Raw genomic sequence first — 18,742 nt, 5'->3', positions numbered from 1 at the left:
TCAGTGCTCATAGCAGTGCTCTTTACTCGCCATTCAAAGGCTCGCATACCGGGTGGAGGACCCTCGCTCTTTCTTCATTAACAAGGAAATGTTTTCCATCCAGTTATGATTGTGCAGCATTCATGAGAAGTTCGTGTTGTGTTCTTTAAGTTTAGTCTTGTTTTTATGCAAATGTTAGTTATCTGTGTTATCTGATGATTTTATGGTAGCATGCAGACTGTACTTGTTTTAACCCTCAACTGGTGACATATTCCGGAAGGAACATAACTGGTGACATGGTGTCTAAGAGACATCTATAATTTGAGCATTTTTAATAGAATTACATTTCATTAAGGCGAGGTTTATTCATTTTATATTAAAAAGGTATATTTTGAGGAATGGTTTAACACAATTTTAAAAATTCTGAATCCAAGTGCATGTCACTTTATGAAGAAGAAATTTAGGTTTCAACTTAGATTGCATCAGCGTCCCTCATATGCCTCTGAATGGCTCAAAAACTATTTTCCTACACAGACTGAAACATAATTATTTGAGAAAACATAAGTTTATCACACATTCACTGAAACTAGAAAACCTTCAATGCACTAATTTTTGCACATTCAAAATATTCTGAAATATTACAAATATATGTAATTTGTCTTATTTCAGTCCTTTTTTGTCCAATGCACACTTGAATCAAATATTATATTTGTTTGCATGTTTTCACTAATCTCAAGAAAATTTTACTACATATAGGGCCTACCCTTTTCTGAACGTTTTGGAGCAAAGTGGCCTAAGTGTTCAAAGAAGTGATCAATATACATGCCATACATATCTTGTGAAACTTCATAAATGAAAGAGAAACTGCCTAACAATCTTCATACACCATTCTGACTTCATCAATAAGGAAAAATACGGAGTACCCCTGACATTGTCACAAGCGCATGGTTTAGTTCCGTCCTCAATCATCCTTCACACAGTTTACGCACATTTTCTGCTGCACTGCAAGCAAATAAGTATCTTGCATTTGAAACAGGAGTATGCTGTTCTCCTTTTTGATGATGGACATATGCGACAGGCTTTCCTCTTTTCAAGTTTTTCTTCCTGGTCTTCTTCTACTGGCGTTTTCAGAATACGTGATATCCCAGTTCTTATGTCCCTTGGAATTCTTTGATTTGAGAGTCTCCTTTCCATATGCCGTTGTGCCAGCTGAGCTGCTAATGATTTCAAGAAGTTCAGTTTGGTAATTTCCGAACTTTTGGGGTAAGACTGGAATAAGGTATAGGCATTAGCTGCTGCAATGTCAACTATCCTGAAAAAGACAGCCATGGGCCATCTTCTTGTCCTCCGGCTTGATGAAAAACTAGCACATTTTCTATCCAAACTGTCCACACCTCCCTTTGTAGTGTTGTACATACCTATCATTTCCTCTTTTCCTGTTTCTGTACAAATACCCTTATTGTGGTGCATGGATGATAACAAAATGACGGCTCGGTTCTTTTTCGGAACAAATGACAGAACTGTTAGCCTATTTGTAAATCCGTAGAGAGACGAACCAACTTCTCTGTGCTTTGATGGCAAGAACGCTGTAGGTATCTCTCTTTTTTTTTTTTTTTCATAGTTCCCAGACAAATGAGGTTCATAGAATTTAGGTTCTCGGCAAGTTCAACAGACGTAAACCAGTTATCAAAAGTAATATTTCTGTTCGTCCCTTGGATTGGTTTTGACAGGCGGAGAACAGCTTGTGTGGGCTTGCTTAGTTTTCTTCCTTCGTCTGATAATCCTATTCCATCTGTATCCCTGCAAACCAAATGTAGAAATAATCTGTCCATGCATCGGTCATGCACATGAGTTTTAGACCATATTTGTCTGGTTTGTTCGGCAAGAACATTTTCATGGCACAGCTTCCACGGAAAGCGATCAGCATTTTGTCTATGCAAACATTAGCTCCCAGTGAGTACGATTTCTGTGAATTTCCTATTAGCGATCCTAGAAGTTCAGACACTGCTGCTGTGGGGTCTTGCGAACGTCTTTGCGTCCTATCTTCAGGATTGTCAAATCATAGTGCTAGGAGAAGAGTAAGAAACCATTTTCCAGACATGATGAGGCGAAAAATTTCTCTGCCGGTTCCATCCCGTAGCAAACATTGCAGAAATATCTTCATTATTTGATTTGAAAGAAGCAGTGAAGAGAAGTAATCCTAAAAGAGCTTCAATTTCTATGTCATCAGTGTCCTCAATTTCGGAACGATCAATCCGTTTGTAATTCTGTCTCATGCTCCGCATTTTGACATTAGTCCATTGAACTATTTGTTGCACCATCTCCCTGGAATATATAAAATTCCAGGCAGTTTTAGAGTCTATTTGATTGCCAATTCTTGCTTGAGCACGCAACGCAGTTAACCGAATTATGTTGTGACTTGGGGCACGCACATTTCTAGTAGGTTCTTTAGCAGACCATTTATAACTGTTTTTACCATAGTAATAATGCTGTTCTGTGCTTTCTTGATCTTCACCTTCACTACCTGTGCCTTCTTCTTCTGAATCAGTACAATGTTCACTTTCAATAGCAAAGTCACTGTCCACACCATTTTCAACATCACTAAATTCTGTATCTAACCACTGTGCTACCTGGTCTTCGAACCCAGGACCTTCAGGCCTTATAGGTCGAGATGGACCAGCACGGTCCGCCATTGTTGAATTACGAACTAAAATGAAATAGCTATGAGTTCACTTCGTACAACTTAAGAAACCACACATTAAAATGTTGCACAGCTGGTGACGTGGTGTCTACGTAGCCACTTGGAAACTTGTCTACACTCTGAGGAGAGAACGATAATACTGAGGGCGAAGCTCTATTGATGAAACGTTTCTTGACAGAGAGATAAGAAGGTACTGCAAACCAAAAGTCTCACTTCCGGTTGTGTGCTTAGGGGTGTACATGTATCTCCTACAATGAGTCTGTCAGACACCACTTCACCAGTTGAGGGTTAAAGTTCTGACAGAAGGTACTGCGCACATACTGTACAGTTAATAGGAGAAGGCAGAAATTCAGTGAATTCTACCATTTATACCAGGAAGTGAAGAAAGACCCATAGAAATTCCACGTCTATTTAAGAATGATAATGCAGACATTTCAATGTCCGACTCCTTGGCTGAATGGTCAGCGTTGAGCCCTTCAGTTCAGAGGGTCCTGGATTTGATTCCCAGCCGGGTCGGGGATTTTAATTGTGGGATTAATTCTTGTGGCTTGTGGACTGGTTGTTCATGTTTATCCCAACACTCCTCTTCATATTCACTACCAACCACCGCAGAAACATGCAATAGTGATAAAATCCCTCCACGTAGGCTTGTCATCCGGAAGTACATCTATCTGTAAAACAGGGTCAAATCCATATGTGCGACATAGGTGTGATAAAAAGTGGTAGAAGAAGAAGAATGCAGACATGTTAATATTTGCTAAAATGAATTGAAGGCGGTATGAAACCACAGAAGTACAGCAACTATCATATCAACCCTATTTCCATTGAATGTATGCATTAATAATCTAATATTATTTAATATTTAGTAGCCAAAGTTAATTTTGGTCAATATTCAACCATTCATTAGCATAGTCCTTGTCACAATTTTTGAAGTTCGGTATGGCATTGAAAACAGTTAAATCTTCGGCTTGCACACATTTCTCTTCATTGTTTTCTCCTGCTTTTGTACCTTCCGGCCACAGTTGTTTTTCCGTCCAGTTTTTAAAATTTCCTCCAAACTACCCCAAATATCAGCAATCATATAAATGCAGTCTGTCAAGTGAAGTTTTTTCGTAAATCTCACATTTTCATCAGACCCTGCTAGCAACAGCCAGCGTAAAAAGGTTTTTTACTGTAACCATTTTCGATTTTTGAATAACACCTTAAATCTGTTGCCTATATTATCACTACAACTTGTGGCAGTAAGAACTGAACTTTGAAATATTCATCAATGGCATTAAGAACTTCAACTGAACAATGTGTGGGGAGATTATCTAGGATTAAAAGAACTTTACCCATTTTATGTTCATTTTGATGGCGTGCTTTAACATTAGATATCAATTTATTTTCATTCCAGTCCTTGAAAGTAATAGCAGTCATCCAGGAGGTGTTTTTTTTGGGAGTTGTATGTCACAGGCAGACATGTAACATTTCAAAAACTTCATGGATGTTTGCTTTTCCCCATAATAATGGAAGAGAGTTGGTGCCATTTGCATTACTGCACACGCAGTCACTCTATCCTTAACGTAGACTGGGTCTAACATCGCTCGACGGGAAGCTAAGGATTTCTTTTGGGAAAGCACGCCAGTTTAGGCCTGTTTTGTCTGCATTGTAAACATCATCTTGTTCGTAACCTTGTTCAGAGAAAAAAACAGCAAACTTAATTTTGTAAAATGATGCAGCGTTCGGATCTCCAGACAGCTTTTCTCCTTAAATTTGAAGTTCTCATATGCTATGCCATGATTTGAAGTTTGTACTGTTTCTACACATCAGTGGATTACTGAGAAATTTAGTAGATGAAGCAGTAACTGTTCTGCCAACAAATTTTTTTTACATTACTTTTTAGGTGTGTGCTTTTTATTTTTTCTGTTTCTAAGGTATTATTTTTGGTTTCTAGGATTACCGCTTGACCCAGCTTACAAGGTATTCGTTGGTAACGTGTCTGAACGAGCCAACCAGGTAGGTGATAGCTAGTAGTAAGATATAAGTAGGCTACAGTGACATTGGGGTAAACATAAAAATTGCAACTAGAAGTACTTGTTCAAACATTTTTGGAGTTGGGGGAGTACATGCAGATTATTAGTTATGGTGAGAAAAAACAAGGGGTGTGAAGTAAAGCCTGATCAACAGAAGAGAAAGACCACATACATTATTAGTTTCAATACATATTGTACGAGTTAAATACCAGTAAAGACACTGCTGTCAGTCACACACAAATAATTTATGCACTGTTCAGAAGAAATAATGCACAATTTTGTTTGAATTGGATAAAAAAACACAGTTTGAATTCATAGTGAAACACTTATCATGGTAATCATTTGCAGTAACATTCATGGGAAAGTTCGAACACTTTCATAAATACTCGTGTCTATTAAGGAAATTATGCTGACTGAGATTTGAAGGCGTGACGTTCATATCCACAACATACCAGGCCATGCAGGCTACACGTGGTATCAGGCAGGTAGTCTGTCTTGTTCTTGCAGCTACGTCGCACACACAGCTGTCGGCGGCTAGCCTGCTCGCTCTTCCGAACGTAAACAAATCAAGTTAGCTCTGAACATCTTGCGTAATGATTGAATACAATTAATCATCAGAAAATACGACATGTACAGGTCGTAACCGATACAATATGTAGTTCGTTTTATAATTCATGGTGACCATCTGATATTGCATTAGAAACCCTATGGCCTACGCTACCGAAGACCACCAACAGATCACGTCTGTGAGGATGAGTGACTAGGTATCAGCACCCTACACAGTCAAAAACAGTCACATGTGAAACTTGCCGTCTTCTGACAGAAATGTCCGTCAGTTTCTTGCAGGGATGGGAGAAGTTCTGTGTGATGGGGTGTTGTCTTGCCCACTGGATCCAATTCCTGACCTGGTCGAATGATTGGAAACAAGCTGTGGATGTTCATGTTCTATTGTAATTTGTAGTTCTCTTATATCTTCTTTGATTTCTGTAATCCATATAATGTTGTTCTTACTGTTCCATAATTTTTCAATAATTCTCCTGGTGATCCAGTTTTTTGGTGTCCTGAGTATATGTTCAAAGAATGAGATTCGTTTTTTCCTGATTGTGCTGAGTAACCAGTTCCATTTCCTGGTAGACTGTTTCATTAGAAGTTGGTCTCCAGTGTTAATTTTCTTGGTAGGTTTCTTTTGTGCACGTTCTGATTATTCTTCTTTCAATCTTGAGTATTCTGTGTATATGTGGATTGTTTCTTGTTTTGAAAATGGTTTCATTACATATGTTATTTCTGTAACTGTTTTATAGTGTTTTAATTTTGTGGCTATTGAGAGGCCTTTTCTATTGGACATGTTCTTGGTAATTTTATTTGTTCTGTTATGCTGTGTCTGCTTTTCGTTAAGGTTATGTGTTTTTATTTCTCCTAAATATTTAAATTTATCAACAATTTTGATTTCCTGTTCATGTATTGTTATTTTATTTTCGAGTGATGGGTCAGTTAACATGATTTCTGTCTTTTCGAAGGATATTCTGAGGCCAATTTTCTACACTGTTTCCTTTCTTAACGTTGTTGGAAAGGAAAGCAAGGTCATCAGCGATTCCCAGGCAGTTGTCTTTAAATCTTCTGCTTTTGATGTTCTTCAGATTACAAATATCCTTATACCATTCTCTTATTCTCTCATTATATCTGAACTTGACTTCAGATTTTGTGTTGGTTAAGGCGAGTTTTATCAATTATTAATTTTGGATGGAGTCTGAAATTATTTTTTTTTTTAAGATTTTCAATATTAAAGGTCTGTAGATCTAGTCCAGGGCCTCTCAGGGTGCATGCGCCTGGTGCATGCATTGTGCACGGTGTAAAAGACAACTTCGCTTGGTTGCTCAGAGTGCAGACCCCCACTCCTCGATTTGGAGCAATAGCGCCGTCTCTCTCTTTCCCCATGCCTGTCTCGCTTGCTCCCCCTGTCTCCCTCTTCCTCACTTGCTCCGTAGTGCTCCAAATCCGAGCTGAGTAGCCCAGAGACGAAGTGTTGGTCCGAGCCGAGCCAAGTGGAACCAATGCACTGTGCACAGGAACTCTGCGCCGCTGTTTGCACGCGTGAGATTTTGGGCGTTTGAGAGGCCCTGATCTAGTCATATGCCTTCTTAAAGTCTACAGAGGTTAATGCAAGAGGCTTCCTTTGTTTCCTGTAATATACCATAACTAATTTTAAAGTGATGATCTGTTCCGTGCAGCATGTTGAAGGCCTGAAGCCTCCCTGGTATGCACTCTAAATGTTCCTTACTACTACTACTACTACTACTACTACTACTGCTGCTGCACTACTACTGCTGCTGCTGCTGCTGCTGCTGCTGCTGCTGCTACTTCTACTACTACCACCACCAAATATATATATTTTCATGGTATATATTGCCCCTGATTGTCTCTATGACTGCCAAAGATGAGACGGCATAAAAAGATATCATCTGAAGCATGTATTTAAATTTTGAAGGGCTCTTAATTGTTTTCCCTGTTGAAATGTTTATTCGAAAAATGATAGAGTTTTTACCTGAAACAAAATGTTAAAGAAAGGTAGTTAAATAGTATTGTGCATGAGACTTCCCATACGTCAAAATTGCCTAAGGTGGTACTTATTCGTACAGTGCGTTAGGTACGTCGGACGGCCGTCTTTTGGATCCACTTGACTGCTATACTAACATAACTAAGCATTGACATCAGCTAGCTTTGACACCTCAACATTTTATCATTAGCAACGTCTCCTACAAGAAGTCCCATCTTCTTTTTAACGACTTTTTGATAAATCAACCGTATATATTTTAATACACTTGATACGTTCACACTTCTATTTTAAATTAATTTGACATTGGTCTCATTATCTTGAACTCACGTTATCGCAGCGGAACAAATATCCCCCTTGGATGACTGTGCTTTCACGCTCAAGGCCGTCATAGTCCTAATGGTGTATAAGAAGAGGATCCATTTTGGTTTTTAGCATTCACATAATTGAGATTAACTACATTATATTTTTAAAAACTATTAATATACAATGTTTTTAACAAACTTTCTGTTCATTATCCTCATTTTAGAAGTTATTGTGTAACATTTTATGAAGTCATTGTTCAACATTTTATTCTGTTGTTTGTAAAAGTGGAAAGATCCCATATCCAATAATTTTAAGATTGATATAGGCTGATGATGTCCGGAAAAAGGGTGAAAGATGTACCTATGAATTTTAAGTAGTATGTATAAATTTTAACCACATGAAATAGTGGATTGTATTGTATTGAACAGGTGGATCTATAAATAATAATTATAATATTTGTGATTGATATCACCTTTGAATGTCGATGAGAGAAATCGCTAGTGGACATAGCAAGGAAACGATACCAAAGGCGATCGATCTCATGTAACATAATCACCAGGGTGCATAAATATTGGTAACAGAAAAAATAGCATGCGCTTAATCGCTCGTAATAACAGATGCGTCAGTGATAGGGCTCTCGCTGTAACCGAAGGGTAATACACGGTTGAATATAGGAATTTTGAAGGGACAGATAAAAATTGTCATTATAACGGGGTTCTTGTTATATGCCGTACTCACTATAGTGAACTTCTACTGTATTCACGATTGTTATACTTTTGAGTATTCAGTCCACTAATGATCCAAGTAACATCCTAATTGTGGCATATTCTGATCATATACCGCTTACTTTGAAATCATTAAATATCAGATCTGTTCCTCTGTCAGCACTTGTCAGTTACTCAGTACATACAGTAGAAATTCGATAGTCTTACTACGATATAGGTTCACGGCAAAAACAGCTGTAAAACGGCGTTTTGCAGTAAAATGTTGATCAACAGAATCATTAGTTTAATAACACACTCCTCTTTTCAGTCGTGTTATTTCTTATTGCCATTCCACAATAATGCCGAAGTTCATCGATGTTTTTATCTGTAAGTCTTCCTTTACCATTTAGAGTCTTCCCATGTACAACTTCTCTTTTCCTTCTGCCCGCTTCGATTTTTGGAGGATTGTACCCATCTGTTTTTGAACGTGGCCCACACATTCAATTTTTGAAATCTGTTTTTTTATCACATGGTTGGCATTCCAGTACTCAGTGTAGCACACAGCCTTCCAGACTGAATATTTCCAGTGATAGAGATATTTAAGTAAGTCAATGCATATCAACTGGATTGTATCAGATCCATTTGCATTATTAACTTTGAAATAATAAAAAATACATTTCCAATGGTTTCGACAAATAATGCATCAAATTGTTCAGGAGAGATCATTATTAAGCAATAGTAACATTAAAAAATCGTGAAATGGTGCCGGACCATCGGGCGTTCCGGGTTGTTGGATGCCGGACTAATGGAATTCTACTGTATTTAAAATCTGGTTCTGATAATCCTTTGTGCCTAAAACTATCATACATCGGTTTCATCTGATACGGGTCTATAGGCAAGTCCGAGTTCGATAATTCAGAACAGGTTTAGGAGGGCAAGAATAATAATAATTTTTTTTAAAGCAGTTATTATAGCTAGCATACACAGTGAAGAATCATAAAGCTATAGGGTTCTGAGAATGTAGAATGTGGCAATGATAAATGTACTTTCAATAATAACAGGTACTTTTACTGCAATGAATATACTGTATACATTTCCGACCAGCGGGGGATAACAACTTAAAATTGAAAGAATAATTTCCTATGTGAGTTTAAGATAAGTTGCACAAAATTGTTAGCCCAAGATGCTTAGTTGATTACATTACAAACAAAGGCTGATATAAACAATTTTAGTAAAAGCAGTTGAGCTAGGCCCATATATGTACATATATCTGTGCTGGAAACTTTTACAAACACTAATGTGCCAGGGAACATATTTGGACAATAAATAAGTTCTATATCAATTTAGGCAAGAAAATAAGCTAATTTAACATGATCAACAATCAGATTCACTTCTTCTTAAGTGTTCAATCCATGGATTGGTCTGCACCAGTTCTCCAGTCAGCTCTATTCATAGAGGCGGCTGTGAGCTTGCTTCCGGGAGATAGTAGGTTCAAATCCCACTATCGGCAGCCCTGAAGATGGTTTTCCGTGGTTTCCCAGTTTCACACCAGGCAAATGCTGGGCCTGTACCTTAATTAAGGCCACGGCCGCTTCCTTCCAACTCCTAGGCCTTTCCTATCCCATCGTCGCACCGACACAGATAGGTCTTATGGTGACGATTATTCATAGCTTTCCTCTTCATCCCTTCGTAGCTTCTGCACCCTACATTAGACATGATTTGCTGTACATATTGTAGGCATGGTCTTCCTCGACATCTTTTGCCTTCAACCATTCCCTCCAATACAGTTGTCAACAGGCTATCATGTCTCAAAATATGTCCTATCAGTCTAGTCGTCCTTCTCTTTATACTTTTCCATAAGGTATAATTTTCCTCCACCTTCTTAAATACTTCAGCATTCGTTATTTTTTCTGTCCAGCTAATTTTTAGCATTCTTCTATAACACCATTGTTCAAAAAAATATAACCTCCTTTTTTTTCTTATTTTCCAACTGTCCACGTTTTGCAACCATAAAGGGCAACGCTCCAAACATACTCTTTCAATAGTCTTCCTCTTGTTTTAAGATAATAGAATTTGTAGTGAATAAATGTCCCTTTTTCTGAAACAAAATTCACTAAAAATTGTTAAACAGATAATGAAATAGAACCTAAGGTTGTTAAATTCTTATACAAAGTATCTTAAGGATCTGTATACTGTGAATGTTACAAAAAATTATAAGAAGATATATGATAGGCTGGGGAATGAAGTGAAGGAAACCAAGAGACATGTCCAGAAAATTTTGTTGTTAGATGCACAAAGCAATGAGTCCAAAACACACGAGGATTTGTGTAATACATTAAAGGTTAAACAGTTTGAATGCTCAGGATGACAATGTGAGCCCTAAAGTAGTTCAAAAAGCCTGTAGCCCGTTAACACAATGAAAAATAGGTGGCCTGTAAGTCGATGACTTCCCCAGTTCCGTCAGCAACGATGAATATAATAATAAAAGAATATGTGTCACATTATTTGCTCTCTATGTCTCACCTGGAAAATAGTTGCAGTAGATGGAGCAGAGAACCAGCTCTGTCCAAGAAAATGTGCTCGCACATCCAGCAGGGAACGGGCTCTCGTTCAACCTCCCGCAATAGGCCAGCGGCACGTATTTATATGAATGTGAATTTGTTCTGGAAATTATGAGAAATAGAATTGACGTCAGGAGAGTGGGAGAGTCAGGTGATCGCAGCCAGTATGCGAAGAACAAGAGTGGAAGAAAGTAGTTTTAGAATGAAGTTCCGGGGATATGCAAAGTAAGTCTGGAATATTTGTGTCAGAGTACACGTCCCAGTAGGATCTTCTGTTATTTTGAAGCTAAAGAAGTATTCACCGAATTTCCTGTGGCCTGTAGTCATAACGTACAGCATACAGACCTTATATTTGCAATTAGGATGCTAATGGAAAAATACTGGGAGAAGAACAAGCCTTTATTTCTAATATTTTTGAACATTGAGAAAACATACGACAGTGTACCAAGGGAAAGAATTTGGCAATGCATGAAAGAACTTCAAGTGCGAGACAGCCTCATAGACAAAGTGAAAATGTTGTATAGTGGGAATAGAAGCTGTATTCAGGTAGGATGTGGTTTGTCAGACTGGTTTGAAACAAAGACAGGAGTGCAGCAGGGCAGCTCATTGTCACCACTTCTATTTATTATTGTAATGGATGTAGTAATGAAATCTATTAAAAGGAAAGAACATGGAGATATCAAAGTCTTCACATTTGCAGATGATGTTGCAATCTGAATTGACTCAGAAGAGGAATTGGGAGAGAGAATGCAAAGCTGGAATGAGGAGTTTAAGAAATATGGTTTAAACATCAGCAAGACCAAAACGGTGGTGATGAAAGTGTATGGGTAAGGAGCAGATCCAATAGTCATGTTAAATGAAGCCCAACTGGACAGCGTTCCAGTTTTCAAATACTTGGGTAGTGTTATTTCAAATAACATAGCAAAACATGAAGTGAACAATCGAATCAGTAAGGCAACACAGTTTTACCACCAGGTAAGACACCTGCTGTGGGATGGGCAAATACCCATGAAAACAAAATGACATTGTACAAGTCCTATTATACACCCATTCTTACATACAGTCTCGAAACCACAACAATAACCAATAGAGATAATTCCAAACTTCAGGCAGCTGAAATGAAATTCCTATGCACTATGATCCAGAAAACCAGGAAAGACAAGATTAGGAATGAGAAAATTAGAGAGGAAGTAAGAATAGATGATTCTCTCCTCAATAAGATTCAGATATCAAGACTGAACTGGTTTGGTCACATGAAGAGGATGCCAGTAAACAGAACTGCAAGGAAGGAATTTGACAGAAAAATAGAAGGAAGACGACCCGTGGGAAGGCCACGAAGGAAATGGATAGATTTAGTTAAGAACGATGTACTGCTGAGAGGTCATGATTGGGACAAGTTGGTGGAGGAAGAATGGTACAAGGACAGGATGAGATGGAAGAGGCTCATATACCACACCCGGGAAACTGGAGATGGTTTAGGATGATGATGATGATGTAGTCATAGCTGTCATGTTATGGCTTAGGTTTAGTTTAATTTTCAATCTAATCTGTACTTTAGGAAAATATGATTTTGTTATGCTTCCGTTTGTAGTATTTTCCCACTCCGTCTCCCACAGTTGAATGGTTTCCTCTCTCAGTCCTTGTTTGATTGTAGGTGTTCGACTGTAAACCCCTTCTACGTCCAGGTTGTTTGCAGCACGTTCTCAGCTAAGGTTTACACTAATGTCTTATTGGAAGGAATGGGAGACTCTTGACTCTAATAAGCAGGCAACGAAGGTATTGAAGAATGGACGAGAGGAGAAGAAACGAAGGCGCGCATACGCACACGCATGCCCAATTCAGTGTATAGTTATGCTGTCCAAATGACTATAGTACATGTATTCACCGTCGAGTGCATGCACCCAGCTGATCTTTGGCCCTTTAAAATAGCAATTACCATCATATTTTTGGAACTAGGCTTGTATTCAGTATCTGCTAAGCCCCTAATTTTTATTATTGGGAACTTTGACAAGATGTATTTATTTTATTTATCGTATGGCTTTAGTGTTGGTAGTGTTTGAGGACATGTTTGACTCAGCTGGTGCAGTTCTTTCTCTTTGATGTCAATAAGCAACCTGCGCGTCTGGATTCAGAATGATGATGAGATAGGGTGGGGGTGAAACCTGGTGTCAGGGCATAACCTACTCCTGTTGAATAACACCAACGGGCCTGCTTAAGGCATAAAGGGCCGATTGCAGAAACAGTGTCTAGTTTTAAGCCTTAGACAACGTCTACCTAAACGACGCCTAAGTTGTGCACAGTCTTCCATTGCAGAAACAATGTTCAGCCGGTGTTTAACTAGACATCATTTAATGTTTCAATATTGGTCCGAAAATGGAGATAAAAGTATCTTTCATGCAACTCTCTGCTTATCGCAACCAATGAAATTTGTCGGTACGCGCGCCGAATGCTAGTCTGATGTTGTCTTCCTACACATTACTCAAATATGGCTAAGCATGATCGTGACTTGCCTGCAGATAAGAATATCACTTTCGGTGGAAATTAAGTCTCATAATATTATCGACACTAAAGCGACACACCACGCACGAGGAAGTGTAGCTTTAATTATAGTGTTGTTGAGTGTAATTTCGTAAATAGCTTCGACGAAGGGAAGATAAAACAATAGTACTTCGTAACCAAATGAGTTGTATGGGCTAAAAAAAAAAAAAGAAAAACACCTCATACCTTTATTTTCCTTCCTTCACCTCCTCTAAAATTTTCCTTTGATCCTTACCTACCTCCGTTTCTCTCTTCAGCTAAAAAAAAAAAAAAAAAAAAAACCACCTCATACCTTTATTTTCCTTCCTTCACCTCCTCTAAAATTTTCCTTTGATCCTTACCTACCTCCGTTTCTCTCTTCAGCTAATAAAAAAAAAATTTAAAAAAATCTTACTGTCTTTCAAATTTATGGTCCGCATTGAACTGCGAATTTATATCCACCTTTATTTAACTCCATATATGTTATTCCACCTCGTGAAACATCCATCGTCCTTCAAGATTCCAGAAGCAGAAGAGCTTTCTCCTAGTATCATACTTCGCATCGTCTATTAATTCTACTTTATAAACATCTTGAGAAGACAATGTCACGATTCTTTATTTTCAATTGATCTCTGAATGAACAACATTATCGCTTAAGAACCAAGTTTTTTCGATTTCCATTTCCACAATTTATACGACGCACGGAACTTTTTTAAGGATCTCTATTTTTTAACATAATATGGCGCTTCTCTGGTTTCCTAAGCCTCCTTGCGCAACAATTGCCTTGTTTCAAAAAATGAAGAGCCTTTCCAACATCCATGTATTTTGACGTCTTTCAATACCTTATAAAATACGACGTAATCTTCTTCGAATATACAACAGCTAAGAAGAACTTTACAATGGCGAAAAATGAAAGTATCCTCCTATTCAATACATCATATATTCCGTCATTAGACGGAGTAAACAAGTTCAGACATGTTTCGGCTCGTTTGAGCCATCTTCAGTGAAAAAATTAGGGGGGTTGGAATAATTTACATAATATGAGTTGAAAAAATGCTAAAAAACATAATGAAAGCGCAAATGAAAAAACAAACAAAATAGAGCCTAGACGGAAACAAAATAGCACAAATATACAATATTTACAACAATATGCAGAGCAAAAAACAACTTATTGCAACAAAATTCAGTGAAACAGGAGTTTTTGAAATAATAATTGATACTAAAAAACTGCGTTAACCTAAGAAACAAGGGAATGAGAAAACAAATGATGCAGATGGAAATGAATAATAGTAGCACATGGTGAGGTTGTGGACCTCATAGTTTACAAATTATTAGTTTATAAAAACGACAAAACAGTTTGAAATCGCTGTCAAAATCCTAGTGGGAACCCATCACTTCAAAATGGTCAGGAGGAGAGCGGGAGCAAACATTTTGAGAGAAACCAAGCCTGAATTAACCTGCAGGCGAAAAGCCTGTGATAAGGAGAAAAAACACCTTAAATTTAAGGCTTCAGAAATAGCAGCATTCTTAATATCTTCTCAATCTAGCGGTCCCTTTCTTCATTATTGTTTCATAATGTTGGCTGGTGTTTTGCCTTATTATAGAGGGGTCGGAAGTGCCGCATATAAAAAATATGAGAAGCTGTGTTAGGTAGAAGACAGATGCATAGTAAATTGTAGTAATCTAGTGGAAACCGTCAATGAAGTTCCAATCTGTAATGGAAAAAATGAGGTTGTATGAGAAACATGGGTTGATAAGTAAAAAGTGTGGAATGGTTGTGAAGAAAGCTTAAACTTACGGTGTGCAGTAGGTGGTTGTCCTCTCTAGTGGCCTGGCTTTCTCAAAGTAACGGTCTCGTTCGCGTGATCGAGTCTATTGTTGGTTCGGCTGTGTCTGCTAGGATGGAAGGAGCGGAGGGGGAAGGGGAGGTACAGGGCTGGTTTGAGGAAGGGAGGGGTGTTGAGTTGGAGAGATGGAGGTGGGTTTGTTTGGCAAATATAAAGAATGAATGTTTCAAGAGGATGTTAGTTTACTCGCTGACTTCTAAAGCTCGAATGGTGTGGCCTTCTTAAAGTGACGGTCTCGGTCGCGTGATCGAGTCTATTGTTGGTTGGCTGTGTTTATTAGGTTGGAAGGAGCGGAGGGGGAAGGGAGGTGCAGGGCTGGTTTGAGGAAGGGAGGGGATGTTGAGTTGGAGAGATGGAGGTGGGTTTGTTTGGCAAATATAAGGAATGAATGTTTCAAGAGGATGTTAGTTTACTCGCTGACTTCTAAAACTCGAATGGTGTGGCCTTCTTAAAGTGACGGTCTCGGTCGCGTGATCGAGTCTATTGTTGGTTGGCTGTGTTTGCTAGGTTGGAAGGAGCGTAGGGGGAGGGGTGGTGTGAGGAGGGGGGGGGGGGGGGAGTGGTGGTGAGTCAGGGAGATGGAGGTGGGGTTTGTTTGTGTTATGGAAATTCTGACAAATGTATGGAATGAATGTTTCAAGTAGAATGTTCTTTTTCTCGCTGACTTCATTTAAATTGTGAGTGGGGTTCATAAACTGATCTAAATCGATGTGGATGCTCTCGAGAATGTTGAGCAAGGTGCCTTTTTGCTCATAATGCAAGATCTTCAGGTCTTTGTCTATTGAAGTGTATTCGTGGCTGGATGTTTTATGGTGTTCGCTCATAGCTGAAAAACGATTATATTTGAGAGCGTTGCGATGTTCGGCGTATCTTATGACAAAATTGCGGCCTGTTTGACCTATGTAGCTGGAATTACAGGATTGGCACTTTAATTTGTAAACTCCGGAGTTCAAATATTTGTTGTTGATGTTGCTATTGTTATTGTTGACAGTGTGTGGATTGAAAATGAGTTTGGAGTTGGTGTGGGCCCTTTATATGCGGCCCTTCCGACCCCTCTATAATAAGGCAAAACACCAGCCAACATTATGAAACAATAATGAAGAAAGGGACCACTAGATTGAGAAGATATTAAGAATGCTGCTATTTCTGAAGCCTTAAATTTAAGGTGTTTTTTCTCCTTATCACAGGCTTTTCGCCTGCAGGTTAATTCAGGCTTGGTTTCTCTCAAAATGTTTGCTCCCGCTCTCCTCCTGACCATTTTGAAGTGATGGGTTTCCACTAGGATTTTGACAGCGATTTCAAACTGTTTTGTCGTTTTTATAAACTAATAATTTGTAAACTATGAGGTCCACAACCTCACCATGTGCTACTATTATTCATTTCCATCTGCATCATTTGTTTTCTCATTCCCTTGTTTCTTAGGTTAACGCAGTTTTTTAGTATCAATTATTATTTCAAAAACTCCTGTTTCACTGAATTTTGTTGCAATAAGTTGTTTTTTGCTCTGCATATTGTTGTAAATATTGTATATTTGTGCTATTTTGTTTCCGTCTAGGCTCTCTTTTGTTTGTTTTTTCATTTGCGCTTTCATTATGTTTTTTAGCATTTTTTCAACTCATATTATGTAAATTATTCCAACCCCCCTAATTTTTTCACTGAAGATGGCTCAAACGAGCCGAAACATGTCTGAACTTGTTTACTCCGTCTAATGACGGAATATATGATGTACTGAATAGGAGGATACTTTCATTTTTCGCCATTGTCAAGTGAAAACCGTCAATACGGAATGATTCTAATATCTTGTAATAAGCTAAGAAGAAGCCAGCATTCAACCTACTCTTCTTCTTTATTACATCATTTAGTGCACAGTGGTCTTTTATAATATACAGCGCACCGAACTTTACATAACTTCCGCTCAGTGCTTCGTCAATTGGAAGAGTTATTATTTTTAATATATCTCTACTCAAATTCCCACATGGTATGTACCTTTTAAAAAGACTGTACTTGTGTTTACATTGTTTATGTTTTTCTTCGATATTTACGCTTTAATTTACTTCAGGCTGATGATGACCTATTACTAGGTCGAAACTAGTCCCTATGTAATTTTCATTTTGTATTGAAAAGGTGGACCAATAATAATATATTATTTTACTCTATTGTAATCACAGTTCAATACGGATCTATCATTATGAAACTTATTTCTTTTAATTACTTAGCCAACCGGGCAAAACGTAAAGCCTATTTATACTTAGGTTTAAAAGTTAAAATAGCCAAATTAGGCAAGGATATCGAGTTTCTTAAACAATGTATTACGTATAATTTGACACCTAATTTTCTCAAAGGCAACTTAAAAAGATTTCGACCTTCACCTCACATTGCTAAGACCCAAATTAAAACGAACAAAATTTGGCTAAAAGAAGAAATTAAATTCCTATACAAGAAAAAATCTTTCTTAAATCATAGATTATATGAAACTCACCTCGTAGCTGCAAATTCACTTTCAAGTGTTCAATGGAATTTATTTCAATCTCTAATTGATAATAGACTTTTCAACATATTAGCTAAGAAACAGAAAACCTTGGATAAGAAACTTAGTATACTAAAAGGTTCTAAACCTAATAACACCCTTGCTACTAATAATAGAAATTCCTCTAGCACAACGATTCAATTTCATCCACCAATTATTAATTTATCCAATGTTCCTCTGAATGATGATGATAATTCAATTTTAGCCAAAGGTCCTAATCACAGTTGGCCTAATCTTAATAAACTTGACAGCTCTACTACTATGATCTTAGAATCTGAACTAGCCATCAGTAAATTACCTCTCGAAAAACAGGATGAAGTTAGGTTCGAAGTTAAACGTAAAATTAACGACATTCTTAACTCAAGTATGAAACCCAACATCCCTATCGACATTAAAGAATCATTCATTGATCAAAAGCGATTACGCGCTCTCAAAAAGAAGATTTCTGATAATAATCTTATTGTCACTAAGGCCGATAAAGGCAATACCACTGTTATAATGGAAAGAAACAATTATATTAATAAGACTAAAGAATTCTTTTCTGATAGTTCGTTCACTGTTGTTAAAAAAGACCCTACTCAAAAAATCCAACGCCTTCTTAAACAAACTCTTAAAAACACTTCATTCCTTTTAACTGAACAAGAAAAAACTAAATTTATTAGCATGAATCCAAGTCTTCCAACCGCTAAAGCCCTTCCTAAGATTCACAAACCCGGCATCCCTATCCGCCCGATCATCAATTACAGACCAAGTCCTCTTTATAATGCTTCTCAATTCATTCAAAAGTTTCTAAGAAGATATTATCATTTTTTGTCTAAAAAATCTATTAAAAATACTACAGAGTTGATCGAGAATCTTAATAACTTTCATATCCAACCTAACCATTCCCTTCACTCTTTTGACGTTGTTAATATGTATCCTAGTATTCAAACCTCTAAATTATACCCTATAATTGAAAACATTTTAGGCAAATACAGTCACCTAAGTGCTTTAGAAATACAAGACTTTATGTCTATCCTGAAATTGGTTTTAAA

The 18,742-nt window shown here is 37.7% G+C and overlaps 1 protein-coding gene across 2 annotated transcripts in view; it reads left to right on the top strand.

Moving 5' to 3' along the window:
• Positions 1 to 18,742, top strand: part of LOC136875964 (uncharacterized) — a 672,636-nt gene that overhangs the window by 527,403 nt on the left and 126,491 nt on the right. For both annotated transcript variants that reach the window (XM_068228419.1, XM_068228420.1), the window contains one exon: positions 4,617 to 4,678. In XM_068228419.1, the coding sequence (XP_068084520.1) occupies positions 4,617 to 4,678 (62 nt within the window). The remainder of the gene's footprint in view (positions 1 to 4,616; positions 4,679 to 18,742) is intronic.

This window comes from Anabrus simplex, chromosome 6 (genome assembly GCF_040414725.1).
Source record: "Anabrus simplex isolate iqAnaSimp1 chromosome 6, ASM4041472v1, whole genome shotgun sequence".
Lineage (NCBI taxonomy): Eukaryota > Metazoa > Arthropoda > Insecta > Orthoptera > Tettigoniidae > Anabrus > Anabrus simplex.
Note: the sequence above shows the minus strand (reverse complement) of the source record. Positions and strands in the feature narration are given on the sequence as shown.